The sequence below is a fragment of the Symphalangus syndactylus genome, chromosome 5 (genome assembly GCF_028878055.3).
Source record: "Symphalangus syndactylus isolate Jambi chromosome 5, NHGRI_mSymSyn1-v2.1_pri, whole genome shotgun sequence".
Taxonomy (NCBI): domain Eukaryota; kingdom Metazoa; phylum Chordata; class Mammalia; order Primates; family Hylobatidae; genus Symphalangus; species Symphalangus syndactylus.
The window spans coordinates 134,420,570-134,443,859 of NC_072427.2; the positions used below are offsets into that span (position 1 = coordinate 134,420,570).

General features: G+C 37.4%; 1 protein-coding gene across 1 annotated transcript in view; it reads left to right on the forward strand.

The window, feature by feature from the left end:
• Positions 1-23,290, forward strand: part of ABCC9 (ATP binding cassette subfamily C member 9) — a 229,140-nt gene that overhangs the window by 121,594 nt on the left and 84,256 nt on the right. Inside the window, exons 19-22 of the mRNA XM_063639618.1 lie at positions 6,684-6,724; positions 7,822-7,964; positions 14,397-14,505; positions 19,502-19,606. Coding sequence (XP_063495688.1) covers positions 6,684-6,724; positions 7,822-7,964; positions 14,397-14,505; positions 19,502-19,606 — 398 coding nt within the window. The remainder of the gene's footprint in view (positions 1-6,683; positions 6,725-7,821; positions 7,965-14,396; positions 14,506-19,501; positions 19,607-23,290) is intronic.

The following is a 23,290-nucleotide window of genomic DNA, read 5'->3' on the forward strand; positions in this document are numbered from 1 at the left end:
TGAGTTTCTTAATCCTGAATTCTAGTTTGATTGCACTGTGGTCTAAGAGACAGTTTGTTATAATTTCCGTTATTTTACATTTGCTGAAGAGTGCTTTACTTCCAACTATGTGGTCAATTTTGGAATTGGTGTGACTCAGAAAAATGTATATTCTGTTGATCTGGGGTGGAGGGTTCTGTAGATGTCTATTTGTTCTGCTTGGTGCAGAGCTGAGTTCAATTCCTGGATATCCTTGTTAACTTTCTGTCTCGTTGATCTGTCTAATGTTGACAGTGGGGTGTTAAAGTCTCCCATTATTACTGTGTGGGAGTCTAAGTCTCTTTGTAGATCTCTAAGGACTTGCTTTATGAATCTGGGTGCTCCTGTTGGGTGCATATATATTTAGGATAGTTAGCTCTTCCTGTTGAGTTGATCCCTTTACCATTATATAATGGCATTCTTTGTTTCTTTTTATCTTTGTTGGTTTAAAGTCTGTTTTATCAGAGACTAGGATTGCAACCCCTGCCTTTTTTTGTTTTCCATTTGCTTGGTAGATCTTCCTCCATCCCTTTATTTTGAGCCTATGTGTGTCTCTGCACGTACGATGGGTTTCCTGAATACAGCACGCTGATGGGTCTTGACTCTTTATTCAATTTGCCAGTCTGTATCTTTTAATTGGAGCATTTAGCCCATTTACATTTAAGGTTAATATTGTTATGTGTAAATTTGATCCTGTCATTGTGATGTTAGCTGGTTATTTTGCTCGTTGGTTGATGCACTTTCTTCCTAGCATCTATGGTCTTTACAATTTGGCATGTTTTTGCAGTGGCTGGTACCAGTTATTCCTTTCCATGTTTAGTGCTTCCTTCAGGAGCTCTTTTTGGGCAGGTCTGGTGGTGACAGAATCTCTCAGCATTTGCTTATCTGTAAAGGATTTTATTTCTCCTTCACTTATGAAGCTTAGTTTGGCTGGATAAGAAATTCTGGGTCGAAAATTCTTTACTTTAAGAATGTTGAATATTGGCCCCCACTCTCTTCTGGCTTGTAGAGTTACTGCCAAGAGATCCGCTGTTAGTCTGATGGGCTTCCCTTTGTGGGTAACCCGACCTTTCTCTCTGGCTGCCCTTAACATTTTTTCCTTCATTTCAACTTTGGTGAATCTGACAATTATGTGTCTTGGAGTTGCTCTTCTCGAGGAGTATCTTTGTGGCATTCTCTGTATTTCCTGAATTTGAATGTTGGCCTGCCTTGCTAGGTTGGAGAAGTCCTCCTGGATATATCCTGCAGTGTTTTCCAACTCCCTGTCACTTTCAGGTACACCAATCAGACGTAGATTTGGTCTTTTCACATAATCCCGTATTTCTTGGAGGCTGGTTCATTTCTTTTTACTGTTTTTTCTCTAAAGTTCTTGCTTCATTTCATTCATTTGATCTTCCATCACTGATACCCTTTCCTTCAGTTGATCAAATCGGCTACTGAAGCTTGTGCATGCGTCATGTAGTTCTCGTGCCATGGTTTTCAGCTCCATCAGGTCATTTAAGGACTTCTCCACACTGGTTATTCTAGTTAGACATTCGTCTAATCTTCTTTCAAGGTTTTTAGCTTGTTTGTGATGGGTTCGAACTTCCTTCTTTAGCTTGGAGATGTTTGATCGTCTGAAGCCTTCTTCTATCAACTTGTCAAAGTCATTCTCCGTCCTGCTTTGTTCCGTTGCTGGTGAGGAGCTGCGTTCCTTTGGAGGGGAGAGGGGCTCTGATTTTTAGAATTTTCAGTTTTTCTGCTCTGTTTTTTCCCCGTCTGTGTGGTTTTATCTATCTTTGGTCTTTGATGATGGTAACGTACAGATGGGGTTTTGGTGTGGATGTCCTTTCTGTTTGTTAGTTTTCCTTCTAACAGTCAGGACCCTCAGCTGCAGGTCTGCTGGAGTTTGCTGGAGATCCACTCTAGACCCTGTTTGCCTGGGTATCAGCAACAGAGGCTGCAGAACAGCGAATATTGCTGAACAGCAAATGTTGCTGCCTGATGGTTCCTCTGGAAGCTTTGTCTCAGAGGGGTACCTGGCCGTGTGAGGTGTCAGTCTGCCCCTACTGGGGGTGCCTCCCAGTTAGGCTACTCGGGGGTCAGGGACCCACTTGAGGAGGTAGTCTCTCCGTTCTCAGATCTCAAACTCCATGCTGGGAGAACCACTACTCTCTTCAAAGCTGTCAGACAGGGACATTGAAGTCTGCAGAGATTTTTTCTGCCTTTTGTTTGGCTGTGCCCTGCCCCTAGAGGTGGAGTCTACAGAGGCAGGCAGGGCCTGCTTGAGCTGCGGTGGGTTCCACCCAGTTTGAGCTTCCTGGCTGCTCTGTTTACCTACTCAAGCCTCAGCAATGGCGGGCACCCCTCCCCCAGTCTTGCTGCCACCTTGCAGTTTGATCTCAGACTGCTGTGCTAGCAATGAGTGAGGCTCCGTGGGTGTGGGACTCTCCGAGCCAGGCACAGGATATGATCTCCTGGTGTGCCATTTGCTAAGACCGTTGGAAAAGCGCAGTATTAGAGTAGGAGTGACCCGATTTTCCAGGTGTCGTCTGTCACAGCCTCCCTTGGCTAGGAAAAGGAATTCCCTGACCCCTTGTGCTTCCCGGGTGAGGCGATGCCTCGCCCTGCTTTGGCTCACACTTGGTGGGCTGCACGCACTGTCCTGCACCCACTGTCTGACAAGCCCCAGTGACATGAACCCGGTACTTCAGTTGGAAGTGCAGAAATCACCCGTCTTCTGCGTCACTCACACTAGTAGCTGTAGACTGGAGCTGTCCCTATTTGGCCATCTTGGAACCCCCTTGAAATCATAGCATTCTTACGTGTGATGTTAACGTCTTTCTCAAACAGCATTGGCCGAAGATTCATTTGATGAATTCGGTTTTTTCCTAAATAGATGATTCAGATGATCGCAATGATTCTCGTTAGTTCTGTTTAGAAATAACTCCAAGAACAGTTTTTACATTTTATTTTCACATTAAAAATCAATCAGATTTGCTTCAGCCTCAAAGAGTGTGTCTGTAAAACTAAATGAGTACTGTCAGTGAGATACACTTTATTTTTTTCTAAATGGGAAAAGGGTTAAAAATATTTGCAGTTTTTTAACTTGTCTCATTGGGAGCTTATGATATGATATTTTCTTGAAGATTGTCAAGAACACTTAGCCATTTTTGAAAACTGAGGAGAAAAAATATCGTTTTTAGGTGAAGGAAGCAAAACTTCGTTCACATAAAACCCTTTTTTCCAATATATTTTCAAAAATTTCAAAATACAGACTTCTTTCATCCTCAACTCTAACTTTTAAAAGAAACTGTTTCAAAAATATTGCTTTTTTTTCCCTCAAAGTATGGCTGAGTATTCTCATGAATAATAGGGTTTATGTTAGTATACTTTACACGAACTTAGCAAAACTACTCCCACTAATATTTGATTTGATTTATGTGTCAGTTTTCCTCATCTTTGTTGCTCCCAAGACCTTTAACAAATTAAAATTTTAGAAGTTTACGTATTGTTTCCTCTTGAATTATAAACTCCTTTAGAGTTTAAAGATTATAACCATTTCTTTTGCGAAATAGATTTAGAGAAAATATTTGGCTTATATAGCCCCTTTATTCTAGCCCTAATGCTTGACGCATTAGACATAAAGTTGGAAGGAGTTTTATCTTACAGCAGTGCACCACTAACATGGTGTCAAAATGTTAGAAGACAGGATGATCAAGATTCACTTGCTTATATTGTACTACTCTAAGTTGGTGACCCCTTCAAAACATCCTTCTCTTCAGGGGACTGAAATTCTCATGAGAAGGATGGATGCAGCCAAGAATAACAACAACAACAAAGATATATTGAGAGTATACTTAGCCAATTATTGCCATAAGTGGTTTTTCATATACCATCTCATTTAATTATTACAACAGCCCAGTGGTTTTGATTCTATTATTTATTTATTTTTATATATTTTTTGAGACAGGGCCTCATTCTATCACCCAGGCCAGAGTGCAGCAGTGCAAACATAGCTCACTGCAGCCTTTAATTGCTGGGCTCAAGTGCCTCTGCCTCGCAAAGTGGTGGGATTACAGGCATGAGCCACCATGCCCAGCCTAGATTTTATTATTAACTCCACTTTAGAATTAAAAGATTGACATATAAAGAACTTAGGTAACCTGAACTTCTTTCAAATCATCCAGCTACTAAAGGACTGAGGTGAGATGTGAATCCAGCTTGTGTGTCTCTAGAGATGAGAGTTGTGTTGGTATTTGAGTCAAATACAAGAAGAGAGAGGGTAGAGGAGGTCATCCTAGGGGAGAGCAGTAAGAAGTCATGAGGGGGAAAATACATTATCTTGTGTTCCTGATGGGCAGCTGGGATTCTTGAGTCAATGAGGCAAAATTCCAGTTTGACCACTTCAAGTTTTATCATTTTGTTCAGTACAATCTTGGTGGTGGTGAGTTGAACAGAGCTGGCTATAAATCCTAGCTCTGACACTTTGTAGTAGAATGGCCTTGAGAAAATTACTTATATCCTCCTAGCCTCAGTTTCTTCATCTGTAACATGAGCTAGTAATAATATCTACCATGTAGGATTGTAAAGATTAAAGAAGAGAATGGATAATACAAACATTTATTGAGTGCACACTCCATCTCAGACACTATGTCAAGTGCTTGATATTCATCTGCTATAAAGCAGGTTAAAAGAAAATAATACACTTAGAATATAGGGTGAAAATACAGCAAAAGAAACTATCATCAGAGTGAACAAACTACACAATGGGAGGAAATTTTTGCAATCTGTCCATCTGACAAACGTCTAATATCCAGAATCTACAAGGAAGTTAAACAAATTTATGAGAAAAAAACCCTATTAAAAAGTGGGCAAAGGATATGAACAGGCACTTCTCAAAGGAAGACATTTGTGTGGCCAATAAACATGAAATAAAACTCAACATCACTCATCATTAGAGAAATACAAATCAAAACCACAATGAGATACCATCTCATGCCAGTCAGAATGGCAATTATTAAAAAGTCAAGAAACCACAGATGCTGGTGAGGCTGTGGAGAAACAGGAACGCTTTTACACTGTTGATGGGAATGTAAATTAGTTCAACCATTGTGGAAGACCAGTGCGGTGATTCCTCAAAGACCTAGAACCAGAAATACCATTTGACCCAGCAATCTCATTACTGGGTATATACCCAAAGGAATGTAAATCATTCTATACATACATGTGTATGTTTATTGCAGCACTATTCACAATAGCAAAGACATGGAATCAAACCAAATGTCCATCAGTGATAGACTGGATAAAGAAAATTTGGTATATACCACTGGAATACTATACAGCCATAAAAAGGAATATACACCACAGAATACCATGCAGCCCTAAAAAGGAATAGGATGATGTCCGTTTCAGGAACATGGATGGAGCTGGAAGCCATTATCCTAACCCAGGAACAGAAACTAACCCAGGAACAGAAAACCAAACACCACATATTCTCACTTATAAGTGGGAGTTGAATAATGAGAACACACAGACACAGGGAAGAGAACAACACACACTGGGCCCTATGAGTAGGGCAGTGGGAAGGAAAGTAGCTAATGCATCTGGGCTTCAAAGGTGTAGCAAACCACCACGGCACATGTTTATCTATGCAACAAGCCTGCATATCCTGCACATGTATCCCGGAACTTAAAATATAATAGGGTGACAATAGTCAGAGAAAGAAGGTTGAGGCAGAAATGTGGCTCCTCATCTGTGTTATTACAAAACTCAGATCAGTGTTTGGATTCGCGGTACTGTACAAGAGTCTATATTTGACAACTAAATCATATCTGGACTTGCAAAAGCACAGTCTAATTCTGTTCTATGTACAGTGGTAAGGATAATCCCTGAGAGTGGATGATTTTTAAAACCCGAGTCCTCTACTGCTAAGAAAATTAGATTCTAGCTTCTCACTCTGCTGTTGCCTAGCTCTGTTACCAACAATTCACTTCATCTTTGGTTTCTTGGTTCCTAAAATTCTATAGTTTATGACTGTATGACTATAAATCATCAACTTGGCTTTTTATTTTTACTGTTATTTCCAAACACTAGTATTTCAGGCTAAAATGTGAGTTTTTCTTATTTCAACTAGGCATATCATGCTGATCCAATGAAAGTTAAATATATTCCAGGAGAGATATTTAGATACACAGAGAGTCCAGGATATGGAGTTATTTTATTAACTGAAAAGGCCATAAATGAATATTAATATCACTGCTGGAAAGAGAACTTGAAGTGATGTCAAATTCTTGTTTTTAATCTGTGTAATAACCTGATATTTAAATTAGTTTAGTGGACTAAACAAAAGACTGTAACCCTTCTCTAGAATACACATTTGTTAAATTCTAATAATCTTTATCATTAAAGGATGATTTTATATGAATTCTTTTGTTTGTAACATTTCATAAGAAAAAAATTCAATAAAGAAAAACATACTGGTTAAGACTAATGTATGGGAGCTCATAAAACTGCACACAAGTAGATATTAAACGGGAAATGTTTGTGGACTCCAGACAAAATGACATTTAATACTCTTTGTCCTTCCTGTCTTCAAAGAAAGTTAAAGCAATAATAGATGATTAAAGTTACTGAAAATGTTTTCACAGTTCAATGAAACTAATGCACTTTATTTCTTTCCACAGTCTTCATGAATGCAGCAATTCCCATAGCGGCTGTTCTTGCTGTAAGACACTTTTTCTCGCTTTTGGAAATGAAACCAAGTCAGTGTTTATAAATGATTTATGAGCAAGAATGTGTGGGTAGTAATATATATTACCTCACCTCTGTGACTTCTCTCTATTGCAGTCTCCACTGCAAGAGTTCTAATCCAGTGTTTCTCAGTGAAGACACTATGGACATTTTGATCCAAATAAATTTTGTTCCAGGGGCTGCCCTCTGTGTTAGGACGTTTAGCAGCATCCCTGGCTTCTAGCTACCAGGTGCCAGTAGCAACCCCAGTTACGACAATCAAAACATTGCCAAATGTACGCTGGTACATTTGCAAACACTGCAAAATGCACAGTGGTTGGGAATTAACTGTTCTAATGTCAATGATCTGGTTCCCAGACACTCTTACAACAAGATGGAGCTAGATCAATAACCAGAAAATCTTAAATAATTGCATTATATTTCATACTAAAATGACAAACTCAGCAACTGCTATTATTTGTAGAAATGTAATTAGCTGGGCATGATGGCGCATGCCTGTAGTCCCAGCTAACTGGGAGGCTGAAGTGGGAGGATCACCTGAGCCTGGGGAGGTCGAGGCCACAGTGAGCCATGATCACGCTACTGCACTCTAGCCTGGGCAATGAAGTGATGCCATGTCTCAAAAAAAAAATGTAAATAAGTCTTCTTTGGATATTAATGCTGACAGTTTTAGTAAAGATCCACAGTGAGGACCCCAAAACAACAGAACATTCTTTTTTCTCCCGGAATATTTAGTATTGCTTGGAAAGGGCTTGACTGGTTGTTGAAAACTCTGGGTTCTCCATCCCTTTATTCCCCCTACTTAGTAACTTGACAGGGTCAATTACCTCACCTGTAAGTAGAATTTTTTTCTAACTTTCTCATAAATTTGCCACTATAATTGCAGGTAAGCCTTTCAGGACTCACCAAAAGCAAGCATTGTTTTAATTAGGGAGTTTGGGATGAAGTCATTGTTATCATAGTTACAATGGACATACTGGCATAGCAGAATATGTTAGGCTTCTAAGACTGAATGTACGCATGTGAGAAACTTTTTCCAGCTTTCTCTAAAGAACTCCTTTCTTTGCACAGACATTTGTGACCCACGCGTATGCCAGTGGAAACAATCTGAAACCTGCAGAGGCCTTTGCTTCACTGTCTCTCTTCCATATCCTGGTCACACCACTGTTCCTGCTCTCCACAGTGGTCAGATTTGCAGTCAAAGCCATCATAAGGTATGCACTGAAGTGTCTGACATTTTTTGCTTATTGATAATATAAATGATGTGTGCTAATAGGAGTATTTGAAAAAATATAAAAAAGAACATTAAAATCACTGCCAGGAGACAACCATTGTTAAAATTGTGGTATGCTACTTTTCAGTCTTTTATTTATTTCATGTAAAAATAATTTTTCAAAACAAAAATTTTAAATTTATCTAGGATTTGTCTCCTGATTACACTTTTTTTAAATTATTCTCCCCTCACTTAAGTTTTATAATACCCCATGTTTACTGACTATGTAGTATTCTATGTTGGAAATATTCTAATTTATTTAACAATTATCTTTTTATTGAACATTTAGAATGTTTCTATTTTCTCCCTAACATCAATAACATTGAAGTTCATGCATCTCTGTTTATCTGTAAACTTTTCTCTGATGATTTTCTCAGGTTGGATTTCTAGAAGTGGGGATACTAGTTCTAATAATATGCACATCTTTGAGGTCCTTGATGAATATGTTGCTTTCCACTGAAGTAGTGGTAGGTCAAAGAGGGCACACATTTTTAAGATTTTTAAAAATGAATACAGCCGTAATGTTTTCCACTGAAGCTGTGCCAGTTTATATTGGCAACAATAGTGACAGAGAATGTTCACATCATCACATTTACTATTTTAATTTTAGTTTAATCTGGAAAAAAATCCAGGCTTACAGTCTCTGAAAATGTTAAGAATTGTAAAACCATTTTGTATTTTGCTCATTTAAATATGCTTCTATGGTGTTTCCAATGAGTGCAGATTTTGTCTCTTTATAATTTTTCATAATGCACAGCTCTAAAAATAGATGTGATATGATAAGACCATTTTTCCACCATTTTTACTTATAAAAATGTGTTACCAAACTAGATGATACACTGCCTATACCGTAGTCTATATGTCTTATGCTCCCATAAATAAGGCAGTCTTAAAAAGAAATTTTTCTTTTTAGATATATGCTCTTTATAAACTATAAAACCTCAGAATGCTTTGTAAACAGTCATTAGCATATTTATATCTGGCTTTTGAAAGAAATGCCAAGATGTTGCAATATTGAAGAAAAATTGGAAAATTGAGCCTTTAAACATATGAAGTATCATGTTGCAATTGACGGAAACATAGAACATCATTTGTAAGACTTTTAAAATGAGATAATTGTGCTGGTGTCTATATCTTACTGAGAAAACTAGAATTTATTATTCAAAATACCAGAATCTTCAGTTTTAAGCCAATAGTTTGCATTGGCTTAACAATCACTTAATGCCAAATGAAATTAAAATGCATATAAATCATCTTATAAGCCAAATTCTTACAGAATATGATAGTATAACATAGTTTCAATGTTAACTTCTGAGACATTCATTAACAACCAGTTCTAGAGCTGTTAGTGTCTAGAGCTCAAGCCTTCTGGCCACATCTGCCCTCATTTTCTTATTGTTCTGCCTTCTGAAACACTTGTCCAGATCACTGACTACTTTTTGTAGCACCACTTCCAAATTAGGCAGTGCTCTGGAAGGGAAGCTACTTCAAACAATAAAATTGATAAATGGCCAGAGTCTGCTATTTTGGTCCTTATTTTCATTTTCTCCACTCAACAACTGTCCCTTTCATGGTTACACTCTTATTTGGAATTTGACTTTGTACTATAAGTGGAGCTAGAAAGCAGTTGATAACTTGCAATAGATAACACCTCTGAAATCAGGAGGTTACCAAACATTAAAAGGATTTTGACTTGATTAAAAAAAAAAACTGAAAACAATCTAGGGGTGTCCCTCCAATCCATGGTATACAATTCTGTGGTAATAAATCCTAGTACAGTGGAGGATGGATATCCCTGTATATTTCTGCATAGCACTCTCCCTTCTGCACATCTCATGGAACAGACATTTGCCAGTTTGATAAAGACCAGTCTTTCTTCAGGGCTCAGTTCCAGATTTTCCAAGCCATAGGCCAAACAGAATCTGCTTATAAAAGCCTGATTCTCTCAAATGAGTTTCAGTGGTTGAATTGCAGGTCCTACAGAGATGACTGGTCAGCAGAGAGCATTAATCCTTTTTCCCACTGTGTGCTAGTTCTGGGAACCCAAATAAATGCTCTCCCAGTGTTGACTAGACTTAGAGCATTTTCTTCTGTGCCTGGGAACCCGTGACCAGCCTTTAGTGCCAGTTGGCCCACAGTGAGTTGAGCAGCCTGTTTATAATCGGAGACTTTGGTCAGCTGATTTTGAAATCTCCTCTTCAGGAACTGTGGAAATTCTAAATCCCTTACTGCACTCTTAAATACATTTAGAAACTTGGTCGGTTAGAATGGGATACAGCACACTGTCAAACTTGTGTTATACATGCATGTAAGAGACTTGTAAACTTCTCTACCAGAGGAAAATTCCATACCATGTTCAATTCTTGGTTCCAAAACAATTCTGTGCTTTCTTTTAATAAGGTTTGGCTTATTAGCCAAAGTTGTCTTCATGACATTCAATGGCTGAGACCTGTATATACCTCATGAAATGGAAGAATGAGGCAGGTGTGATTCAGATTGTCTCCTCACACCCCCCAGCACCCCACACCATTTGATTTTTCTGGACATTTTATGATGATGTGTACTTGTCTACTTTCACAAAACAGAATAATGAAAAGTAACTATTATCTAAAATAATAAAATGCTTGAAGAAGAGTGATTTCTTTTTTAGAATGCTTGCCTCACTTCTCCACTTTGCTTTATTTGTAAGGAAATAATATATGTGTTTTGCTCTTTTGAAAATAATATGTATGTCCTTTACAAATAATTTGAGTTTAGGTTTCTGTACATTGTATTTGATGCACAATTCAATACCTATGTCCAAAGAGACTATTTGCCAAGAGAAAAACAAATCCTTCACTTTGTTGGGAAATAACTTTTTGTCTTTGCTCTCATGTACCTCCCAAAGGAATGTATGCATGGTTAGTCCACTGTATCACCTTCAGTCAAATAAATTGTTATTGATATTTATCATAAAGCATATACTTTGGCCTGGTCTCTGTATTTCAGTTTATAAAATTTTATAATTCCTACAAAAAAAAAAAAAACCCCATGTGACTGCTGGCAACAAAGTCAGTTTTCCCAGTTAATATAGCACCTGTCCAGGGTACTTAAGCTGTGTCTACTCACCCAAAGTCTAATTGGAGAAGTGAAAAAATAATGTATGACTAAGACCTTAAATATTTTTGTGAATGATCTAAACAAATGAGAAAATAGTAAAATACTGATTTAGAAAGGTGGTAGAGGCAGAGTAGCAAATTGATTGGTATAAAATATACCTGCTTTCAAATCCTGGCACTGCCAGGAAATACTCACTGTTTGACCTCAAACATGATTTAGTGTCTCTGTAGCTCAGCTTCTTCAATTGTCAAATGAACACGATAATATTACCTGCTTATGGTGGTTGAGAAAATTAAGTGAGATAATGCATAAAAAGTACCCACCATGTTGCCTAAATATTTTAGGTATGTTACAAATCTCCATTTTACCATCTTACCACCATTTTACTCACCTCTACCCCATGCCTCAGAGCATCTTCTGTGGATGTGCATTCATTTATTGATACAGGTACCTTGCTAGGCATTAAGAATTCCAAAGATAAAAGACCGAAATCTGCAGGGAGTCCACAGCCTAGTTAGAGAGACCAGGAAGGGAAACTAATTACTGTATGATGGGTTATGGCGTTATAAAGCTATACACAGAATGCTATGGCCCATAATGGCCATCCTTTAAGTTTTTGAGAGAGAAGGGAAACTATCTGGTCAGCAAAGATTTAAAGGAGGTGGTGACTCTTTCATAGAATCCTTAAAAATAGGTAAGACTTGGCAAGTTGGAGAAAAAATGTAAAACATGTTTTAACAGCGGGAGCAGTATATTCAAGGGGAAGAAGTGGGTAAGTAGGTGAGAAATCTTGGTATCTTCAGGAGATTAAAAGTAGTTCAGTGTCATTGGAGGAAGGGTTCTGATATGGGAAGTATCAAGGCATGAAGCTGGAGAGTAAACTCTTGAGCAGCTTTTAGACGATGCTAAAGATGCTGAAAGGCAACTGGATGCCATTTGTCACTTTAAGAAGTGGGTTGTTACATGCACAGATTTGCATTTTAAAAATATAAACCTGGAAGCATGGTGGAAATTACTTCACCCTTGGTAAGGGTTTGTGCATTTTCCATAATTGTTTTGCCTCTGTGATTTCTGAAAGGACTTCATATGAATAGAAAATGCTTTTTGTATTACCCATTTATTATTTCATCAGACATTTCTTGAGGAATTACCATGCCATATTTTAGGCATTGGGATAGATTCTGAAGATGAAAATCTTTGCTGCTAACGAATTCACAGTCTAGTGGGAGAGATAGAGATGGAACAAACAACAACAATGACAAAACAGCAGTGCGGGAGATCCTCAGCCAGACAGCCTAGAATGACTGGGGACATGGGAGGGGAAGGGAAGTAAGAGGTTCACAGATGGGTTAGTATTGGCATCCATTGATGGTCCTTGTCATTGATGTTTCAGAGTGGGGTGTTATGAAAAGAGAACGTCGTCCCCATTCCCAATCAAGGTCAGGGATCATTGCTTCCAATGCTCAGGAAGAGTGGGGCTCATTTATTCCATAAAAGCTTTGAGTCTATACTGGAAAGATCCGTGATTTGAGTCTATAGTAGGAACGGGAATGGAGAATTGAACCAACCAACTTTACTTAATGTCAGAATCATTGGTTTATTCCTTCTTTGATTTATTCAACAAACATTCCTTGAACGACACGTGCCAGGCGTTGCTAGATTTGGAGTTATAAAGGCAGATGAGACTGGCTTCTCCACTTTGTTTTTTTGTACAGAGACATAGTGTGAGATTGTTTAAAGGTATTCCTTTGATTGACAGAGCTGCACTTCTTAAAATCAAATCTTTTCAAAACATAAGAACAGAATGACAATTACAATCTGTAAAAGTGAAGAAGAAATAACTGCCATTTAAGAGGAATAAAATAATGTTTCATAAGGCATTTATAACTGTTTTTCAAGTCTATGGGGTCAGACTTTGCTATCAAAGACTCAAAGAAAGTGTACAAACTGAAGCTCTCCCTAAATAATTACCTCTTTTAGTTCTCTGCAAGTGCAATTTGACAGCTAATAGATGGTCTCAATGGATTTTCATCTTCCTTCATGTTTCTATGGCATGAAAAGCCAAAACACTTAAAGATCATGGGCAACAGACTAAATTAAATTTACCTTTTTCTCATTTTGTTATTGTGTCACAAAAAACAAGTTCTGAAGACTTGTCTGGAGGAACTTGACTAAAGTTCAAATAAAATTTTTTAAAAAGAACAGTTTATTTCATACACACATTTTCTAGTTTCCCATCAAAGGCAATACCTCCCCTGTAGTTGCTGCTGCATGTGCCAAGCAAGTGTTCCCACTTGCTGCATCCTAGCTTGCCAAAAGGAGCACTTCTTTTCCTTTGCAACTTCACTGAATTTCCTTTTGTATGTTATTTTATTTCTAGGATGATGTTTACAAACCATATTATCGTTCTCTTTGTTTTACTTATTTATTTTTGCTCCTGATCCTATGACACTGGTTTGAGAAAATTAGAATGGGTAGAGTAGATGAGCCAAGGAGTCCTGTGCCCAGCCTAAGGAGGTCACATTAAAGAATGTTTGCAAACCAGTCTTCTAGAGCAGGGCCTCTCAAATGGTAACGGGCTTATCAAGTGCCTCTGGGTATTGGTCAAATGCATAATGTGATTTGTATTTGGAGGCAGGGCTGAGATTTTCGGTTTTTAATAAGCTCCCAGTTGATGCTGATGCTGGTGGTCCTTGGCTGAAACTTTTGAGCAGCAAGACTCTAGAGGCCCCTCTCCTTGCCAGGTTCAGAAAATGTGAATAATGCATAGTGCTTAAGCAAGATACACAGTGGCCAAGGATCCCAGATCCTTGCATATTACATGCTAAGTGGTTTTAGGCAGGTTACTTAGCTTCTCTATACATCACCTCCCCATCGTTTTTAAAACTAGAATACTAAGAGGACTTTCCTCATTGTTGTTATTTTTAACCACCCTGTTCCAAGTTCCTAAACAACTTCACTATTTTTGACAAGGAATATAATTGCAAAAAAAATGCAAAGAGGGTTCTGTTGAATTTAGGGTGACAGGTTGTCCTGATTTTTGTGATATTTTCCTGATTTTAGCACTGAAAGTCTCATGTCCTGGAAACCCCTCTGTCCTCGGCAATTTAGGATGTTTGGTCGACTTGGCTGAATTCCCAGCTGGTCTTGAAAAATGACTCTCACAGGCATCCTACTCACCATAATAATGTGTGTTAAAGTCGTTATTTAGGTAGCACTTTGGTGGTGGTGGTTTTATTGTTAACTCTTATTCTGTGTTTGTTGCTTTTTGCAGTGTTCAAAAGCTGAATGAGTTTCTCTTGAGTGATGAGATTGGTGACGACAGTTGGCGAACTGGTGAAGGTTCGCTTCCTTTTGAGTCCTGTAAGAAACACACTGGAGTTGTAAGTGTTTTATTTTTGTCATGGAAGTTGTGAATAGAGGACATTCTCAGCAGAATGGACAGATTAATACAAGTGAGATTAGAAGAGATTATAAGCTTTATTTTTTAACCCATGTGAAGAAAAATTGCTATTTGCTTCTCTACAACCTCACAAGTCTAAAATCAACAGACGAATGTATAAGTCTTGTCTTTATAAATCCAGAAAAAAATATCCTAAGAGACAATACGTGTTTAATTCAAAAGGAAATTGAGAGTTTGGTTACTCCAAATTTATATAAAAATAACACAAAATAAGCTTACTACTCATGCACCATTTTCTTGTAATACCATTTAGCTATACTACACTTTATAGTTTAAAACATATTTTCTGATGCATTTTATCTTTTGATCCACTTACATCGTCTCTTTTTATTTTCCAGTTGAATTACATTACATTGTCTCTTTTTTTATTTTCTAGCTCTTTTTATTTTGCATGTCATGAGGCTTAAATAAAGTCGTAAGATTACTAAGTGGTAGAGCTAGAATTAAAACTTGAATCTTGTAAGTTGTAGACCAGTTCATTTATCCATGATACAAATATTTACTTAGTATCTGCATAAAATCTAGAAACATAGTCAGTATTATTTTGTCATGCATTACATGTAATATGAATAAGCTTTTTTTAAATATATGCTTGTGTTTTTAGATTTTTTGGCTGCCCTGTGCTTTGTGCCAAGACTTAGGGTTGTAGCAATGAACAAGACATGTGATATCCTTCCTGTCACAGAATTCGCTTTCTTGAGGCAGGAATTGATAAGCAAATTAAAACAATGACATAGTTTCACTGTGTGAAGAAAATAAAAGAGGGTATTAGAGAGTGAATTGGGTACTTGAAGCAGGGTGGTCATTTCCAAAAAGGCCCTTCTGGAGAGCCAGCATTTGAGCTAAGACCTGAATAAAAAATAGGTACCTTTCCTGAAAAGTCATGGGAAAAGAGCATTCCATGCAGGAGAACTAGTAGATGCATAGATCTTGAGGTAGGAATTAATTTGATGTGTTCAAGGAACAGAGGGACACTGTGGCTGGAGCCTGGTGAAGAAGAGAAAGATGAGATGATGTGAGAACAATGATTGAGGGCCCTTGTAAGCCATGGAAAGAGTTTGGATTTTATTGACATGCAATAGGAAATTATTGGAAGGTTTCAAAGTAGGGAGTAATATAACTTTGTTTATTATGTTGTTGTTTATTATGTTTGTTTATTATGTTGTTGTTTTCTGTGTAGAGGGAAGTCAATGGAGGACAAAGAGTAAAATAGTAGATCAGTAAAGAAGTCATTATAATAATATAGGCAGGAGAGGATGATGGTTGGAATTACAGCTTTTGGTCCAGTTGCAGTGGATATTGTGAAAAAGGAGATCAAATTCAGTGTACACTTTAGAAGTTGAGCTGATAAAGACTTGCGATAGATTGGATGGAGGAGATGAGGGAGAAAGAGGACTCAAGGAAGAATCCTAGGTTATTGGCTTGACTTCTGGGTAGATGATATAGCCATTAACTGAAATAGGGAGGCTGAGAAATGAGGAGATTGGTGTTGAGGTAGAATCACGAGGTACATTTTGCACATGCAAGTTTTGAGATACTTCTTAACCCAAGAAGAGACATAAGCATTGGAGATATAAATTTAAGAACCATTAGCCATTAGCCATTAGATAATATTTAAATCAATTACTGGATTATACCATTTTCTCGAAGGAACTGTCTAAAAAATTCTGAAGAAATTCTTAAAAATTAATATATTTCACAAAGTAGAAAAGCATTATTCCACCATGAGTCATAAGTTAATGTTAGTTATAATTGTTACTATTAGAAAAAATATATTTACCATTTATGTGAAACAACACAATCAGTCTCCTGACTGGAATTGATTGGAACTTGGAAAGCTTTTCCTAGGAAATCAATCTATATTATATATTTTTTACGTCATGTTTAAAACTACTAAAAAATAGTTAAGGCAATCATGTGGCTATATTTAGACTTGTTTTCTTCTGCTGTTCTGGAGGTGTTTGTTTTTGTTTTTGTTTTTTAACTTTCTGTTAAGTTGTTTTACTGAACAGGTGTGATTTTGTCTGAGAAGGGACCACCAGCCATGTTTATATATGCTGGAGGAGCAACGCCTCAAAATGCTTGTTTGTTAGTGTGTGGACATGGACACAAAGACAAAAATGCATTAAAGAGCGTCTAAACTTTTAGGCAGTAGGGGGTCAAATATTTGATTAGAACCAGTCTCGTCACTCTTGGGATGGTCCTAGACTACCAAGGAACTTGTCTTTCAGAGATAGGGGGATGAGCAGAGTGAGATGACCTCAAGAAACGGGATATAGGAGTTCAAGTTCATGGAGTTAGGGAAATCTGAAGAATTTTTTTGTATGAGATGTGGCATAGAAGAAAAATTGAACTGAGAAAAGGTTTTGGAAAGAAAAAAAGAATCCCCTTCAAACGCATCCAATATCTTCAGGGTTATTGAAACCAGACTGGACTTCTTGATGTCTTTCAGGGTCATTCATCACTGCTGATGGGCCAAACCACAAATGACAAACTTTTTAAAATGGAGTGAAAAAAGCTGTGTGTTTGAAAATAACACTAATGGAAACTCCTTCTTGAGAGTGCTTAAGATACTATGTATTCTGTAAAAGCTTAGAGTTAAGTGGTTTTGGCTGTAGAATCTCCATGGAGAATTAGTGACAGTCTAGGGCCAAAGTCTCTTCATATTACATCTGTGGAACTTCAACTCAAATCTCTGTCAACACATCTACTCTTCCCACCCTCTTCTTAGTTTTGTGAAGGGCATGAAGTCATTTCTTTTGGACCTGTGGGGGCAATAATGTTACAGAATTTAAGACTCTAGAAGACAGTACATTTTATATGTAGGTGTAGACCTGTTTTGTATAGAAAATATACTTAGCCTAAAGGATAGTGGCTTTCTACAACCTCCCTCTCATGCAGTGTACTTCCAGGAGTATTTGTGAGGGCTGTAGGAAGGAAAAACAAAACTAAAAGTACATGAACATATTCTCCTCCTCTCTCTGTTTTAAGTCAAAATACATTAGTATTTTTGTGTGACAAAACCACTGCTAGTGTCTTACTTTCTAATCTTTTCAGTGGCTTTTTAAATTGTGTATTTATCTGCATGTAGCCTAGCAATGTACTATTTGATAGTTTGGGTGTTCTCCTGATAACACCAGTTGATGGAAATTGGAAGAGCAATATCTTGTTTGGATTAAGTTACTGATTATTTGAGTACATTCCTAATTCCCATAGTAGAACCCAATGGATTTTTCAAAAAGCTAAACCTGCAGTTCCAGGCCAAAAAATAACCCCCTAAAACCAACAACTTTCACAATTCTAGAATCCTTTCCTTTCTAGGTAACTTAACAGTTTAAAGTGTTTATTACTTAGCCTTCATATTCTCTATAAGGTATTTGAGTAGGAAGATAATTATGGCTGAGTGCATTTGTTCATACCTGTAGTTCCAGCACTTTGGGAAGCTGAGATAGGTGGATTGCTTGTATCCAGGTGTTTGAGACCACCTGGGCAACATAGGGAGAACCTGTCTCTACAAATAGTAAATAAGTTAGCCAGGCATGGTGGCAAATGCACCTGTAGACTCAGCTTCTCAGGAGGCTGAGGTGGGAGGATCACTTGAGCCTGGGTGGTCAAGGCTGCAGTGAGCTGTGTTCATGCCACTGCACTCCAGCCTGGGTGACAGAGTGAGACTCTGTTTCCAAAAAAAAAAAAAAGTTAATTATTTATGTTGAAATACTGACTCAATATATTTCTGGAAGAGATTTTGAGCTTTAAAATTTTTCCAGATTAGATGTTTATGAGCTAAATATTCTACTTTCTCTTTAGGCATTTATCTCTGTGTGAAACTGAACTAAAAAATTAGAGAATGACAAATTTCTAGGTATGACTTACATTCATCTTAAATACGTGAAGACTGTCACACCTCAGCTGGCATCCTCTTTATAATGGATGTCTTAGTCCGTTGACTAGGAATAGGGCTGTAACATTCGAGATAGACTAGAGCATTTGATAAGACTTGTGGATCTCCTGATGAAACACCGTAATATCTTTGGACAAAAAAAAAAAAATCTAGATCTTTATGCTTTCGTCAATACATAGCAGATGCTGGGTGCTGTGTAGCTCAATCTGATTTATGTGAGTGTATCAGATTAAAAATCCTCATGATTCAGAGAATAATCAATAATGTATGGGTGAAATGTTTACAAGCCTGATAGCTGTATTAGTCTATTCTCACACTGCTAATAAAGACATACCTGAGACTGGGTAATTTATAAAGGAAAGAGATTTAATGGACTCACAGTTCCACATGGCTGGGGAGGCCTCACAGTCATGGTGGAAGGCAAAGGAGAAGCAAAGGCATGTCTTACATGGTGGCAGGCATGAGAGCATGTGCAGGGGAACTCCTCTATGTAAAACCATCAGATCTCCTGAGACTTAGTCACTATCACGAGAACAACACGGGAAAAACCCCCACACCCATGATTCAATTACCTCCCACTGGGTACCTCCCACGAAAGCCAAACCATATGATAGCCTAACGAATGGATTCTAGTTTGACCTGAGTTAATCTGATCACCTTTTAACACCACACAGTTGTTTTTATTGCCTGGGCATAATCCATCCATATCATTGGAGAAAGATTATCCAAAACTTAGTTTGGGACTCTGTACTTTAACTTCCATCATTTGCAAGTATCCTATTTTCATATTTTCATTTTTTCTCAAGAGGCATGTGAATGAGGTTTAACTATAGCTTAAGAATTTTTCACTTTTTTTTGTTTTTTTTTATGAAGGAGTCATTGAAATAATTAAAATATGACATCCACTTGTTTCTTTTTCTTGGAACTTAGGTAGCAATGTGAGTAAATGTTCAGTAAAACTTCATTTTTTAAATAAAGCTTCAACTTGTGTTCTTTTCCATTTGGAATGCATCAGCCAAAAACTATAAACAGGAAACAGCCTGGAAGATATCACCTGGACAGCTATGAGCAATCAACACGGCGTCTACGTCCCGCAGAAACAGAGGACATTGCAATAAAGGTTATTTTTATTTTCTGGATTCTTACATGAATAGAAACATTTATGTTACTACTTTATGGTGAAGTTCTGCGAAAGTGTCCTTATTCTTTTTACAGTTGTCATTAACCCTAATAACATTTAAAAAAAAATGCTGAGTTGTAATTGTCAGTTCTTCCTCATCTCCCAACCACAATTTTTGCTCCAGCAGCACGTTTCAACAACCAGAGAATGTGACTTTCTTCTGAATCTGCTTTAGAAGCTAGTGTCGCATGTATTTTCTCTGGTATTCCTATGTTTATCAACGAAATAAACTGATTCATGAGAATACCAATATTATAAATTCAAATTTCAGGAATATAAATTAAATAGTCATTGTTTTCAATCAGGGGAGACTCAGACTAGTGTATGCATTCACCAGTTTCCCGGTACTGCCCTTCATCTCATTTCAAACTTGGCTATTTGGACTCTCCCCAGGCATTGTGCTTAAGTTAAGGCGGAACAGGCAACCGAGAGTTGGGGATAAGAGGGAGTAATCAGTGTTGTGCAGGAATTGGGAGAGCTGCCGGCAGCAGTCAAAGGCCTCCATCCATGGGAGTTGCCAGAGTCCTGGAAACTTAGCAAACTGGCTGCACTGGCTACTGGAGGATATCCAATTCCCCTGCACAGCCTAGGCCAGTCAGAGAGAGGGGGAGGCTCAGTATGGGGTGTATAGTAGAGCCAAGAGCTATGTTTAGGTCTCTCTCTCCTTGACACCTGACACAATACCTTCCCACAATAGCCACTTCATAATCGGAACAAACATGTGATTGAGTGGAACAAGCTAGTGCTAGCCCTCCATTTTCCACTAATTTGATGCGTGATATTTGGGCAAATTACTATGCCTCATTGAGCCATGGTTTGCCCATCTTGAGGTGGACATGCCATTTTAGTGTGGTTGTTTTGGGGTTAAAAGGATATGTCACATATGAATTTTAAAGAGAGCTCTAGTGATTCTTGACTTTGGCTATGCATTAGAATCACCTAGAAAGCTTTAAAAAAGTGTGTGTGTGTGTGTGTGTGTGTTGTTCCCTAAGCAATTATAATGTTCAGGCAGAGTGTGAACTAGGGGCTATGAAAAGATAAGGAATGAGAGATTGGAAAGGGTCCTTTATGCTGTTGTTTCCCAACTATGCCCAGATAACAACTAATGTATTGGTGAATAAAAAACAGGGCCAGTTTTTAATTGACATTTTCTGTTCACTATAGTAGGAATCTAAAAATATGTCTTTTCCATGTGTTTCATTAATTTTCATTTTGAAAGAAAAAAGAGAGACTATTATGATTTTTTTTCCAAAATTGACCATTCATGCATTAAGCAAAATAGCTGCTTATCAATGGCTTTGACTTTGCTGTGCTTCTGAATGGGCTCCGCAGTTTCAGGCTCACTTTCAAGCCCAAATTAATTTTTTATTTATGGTGAAAGCTCACAAATTGGTAATAATATATTTATTTTTTGAAATATTTTTATTATGAAATACAATATACTGCAGAGAAGTACATATTTATATCAGCAGCTCCCTCAGAAAATGCTCCAACACATATATCTGCTGTCTTCTTATATTTTTCCCCGAGATATAATTGCCACCCTGTCTTTTATAGTCATCATTTCCTTGATTATTCCTGCTATGCTTGCCTCCTTGAAAACATATTTTTAGTTTCTTAAAAGTTTAAATATGTGTATATGTGTGTGTGTTGCTTCTTTTGCTCAACATTTTGTATATGTAATTCATCCATATTGTGTAAATGCAATCCATTCACTCTCATTGCTGTTCTATTGTACAAATTGTTCCATTCTATAAATATACCAGAATTTAATTATCTATTCTACTTTTGATGGACTGTTGGGTATTTTTCAGTTTGGGGCTATTGTGAACAGTTGCTGCGTTATACGGTATGTGCATCCTCAACCTTCCTAGATAATGGCAAACTGCTTTCCAAAGTGATGGTGCCAATTTACACTTTCACCAGAAGTGACTGAGAGTTCCAGGTGCTCTACGTCTTCACCAAAAAAATGCTTCTCATTCTTTTGCCAAGTGTTGCGTGCTGGGAGAGATGTAATTGTATCTTGCTGCGGTTTTTATTTGCATTTTTCTGATTACAAATGAGGTCAAGCAACTTTCGATATAAGATATATTTATGAAAATGGCCACTGGGGTTTGGGTTTGGATTTCTCTTTCGTGAATTACCAGGTTGTTTGTCCTTCTCCTCTTTAAAAATTCTTGGTACTACTTTGACAGTCACATATGTTGCAAAATTCTTCTCCCACTCTATGTGACTTGGCTTTCCACTCTATGATATCTTTCATTGAACAGAAGTTCTTAATTTTAATATAGTCTAGGATACAACTTTTCCTTTATGGCTAATGCTTTGGTTTTTGGTCTTATTTAAGAAAACTTTTCCTACCCAGAGGCCATGAAGTTGTTCTATATTAGCTCCTAAAAGCTTTGAAGCTACACTTTTTACCTTTAGTCCTTTAATACACATAAAATCAATTTTTGTGTTTAGTATGAAGTAGGGATGTGATTTAGTAGGTAAATCAGTGATGAATAATTTATTAGTAAATCATAAATGTAGCAGTAGTACATTTAGTATTAGTCATTTTCCCAAATTTAGTAGTAAATCAGTAAGGTCTGATTTAATGTTTTCAAGTGTGATATCTAGTTGCCTAGCCCCATATATTGATCATTGTCCCCACTGATCTTCAGTGTGATGTCAGTTATACATCAAGGATCTATATGTGTGTGAATCAATTGATAGCCTTTATTTATTTTTCTCAGATTTATTTGTCTGTTCAGTACCCCACTGTAATGATTACTATAGCTTTCTAATGAACATTGATACCTTTTAGAACAAGTCTTTATAACTGTTTTTTTTTTTTTCCTTCTTAGCTATACTTGGCCCCTTGGGGGAAAGAGGCTTAGGTGTTCTGGGGCTCATACCTTTGAATTTGTATATTTTCCTTATATTTTGACTTGGAATTTCCTAAGTGCTTCTTTTAGTGAGATTTTTTACAAGCCAAATTTTGTTCAGCATTGTTACTTATTTTCAGCAGGAGAAAATGGACAGTGGTCTGTGTGTGCCCTGCCTTTAAATTTAAAAAACAAAACAAAACATTATTTTCATTGAGGTGAAATTCACTTAGCAGACAATCATTTCAAAGTGAACAATCCAGTGGCATTTAGTACATTCACAATGTTGTGCAACCACTACCTTTACCTAGTTCCAAAACTATTTCATCACCCCAAGAGGAAATCTCAAATGCATTAAGCAATTGCTCCCATTTCCCACTCCCCTTGCCCCAGGCAGCAACAAATGGATTTGCCTTTTCTGGATATTTCATATAAATGGAATCATATACTAGGTGACATTTTGTGTCTATCTGGCTCCTGCTTTTAAATTTTAATTCATTCTTTCCCTGTATGCCTGATACTCCTTCTTATCAAAGTCACCTCATCCCCAAGATACCCTACCCCCTACCCCCATCATTATAGAACCAGCTCTAATGTGCTTGATGTGCTTAGGCATGCTCGTATCTTTGTAAAATATGTAGTATTGTCATAAGTGTCTGTGTGCTCTCAATTTAAATGTTTCTTGATTGTTTCCTTCTGCTAAGTGCACCATTGTATCCTCTAGAATGTGTCGCTGCATTTTACTTATCCCCTAGTG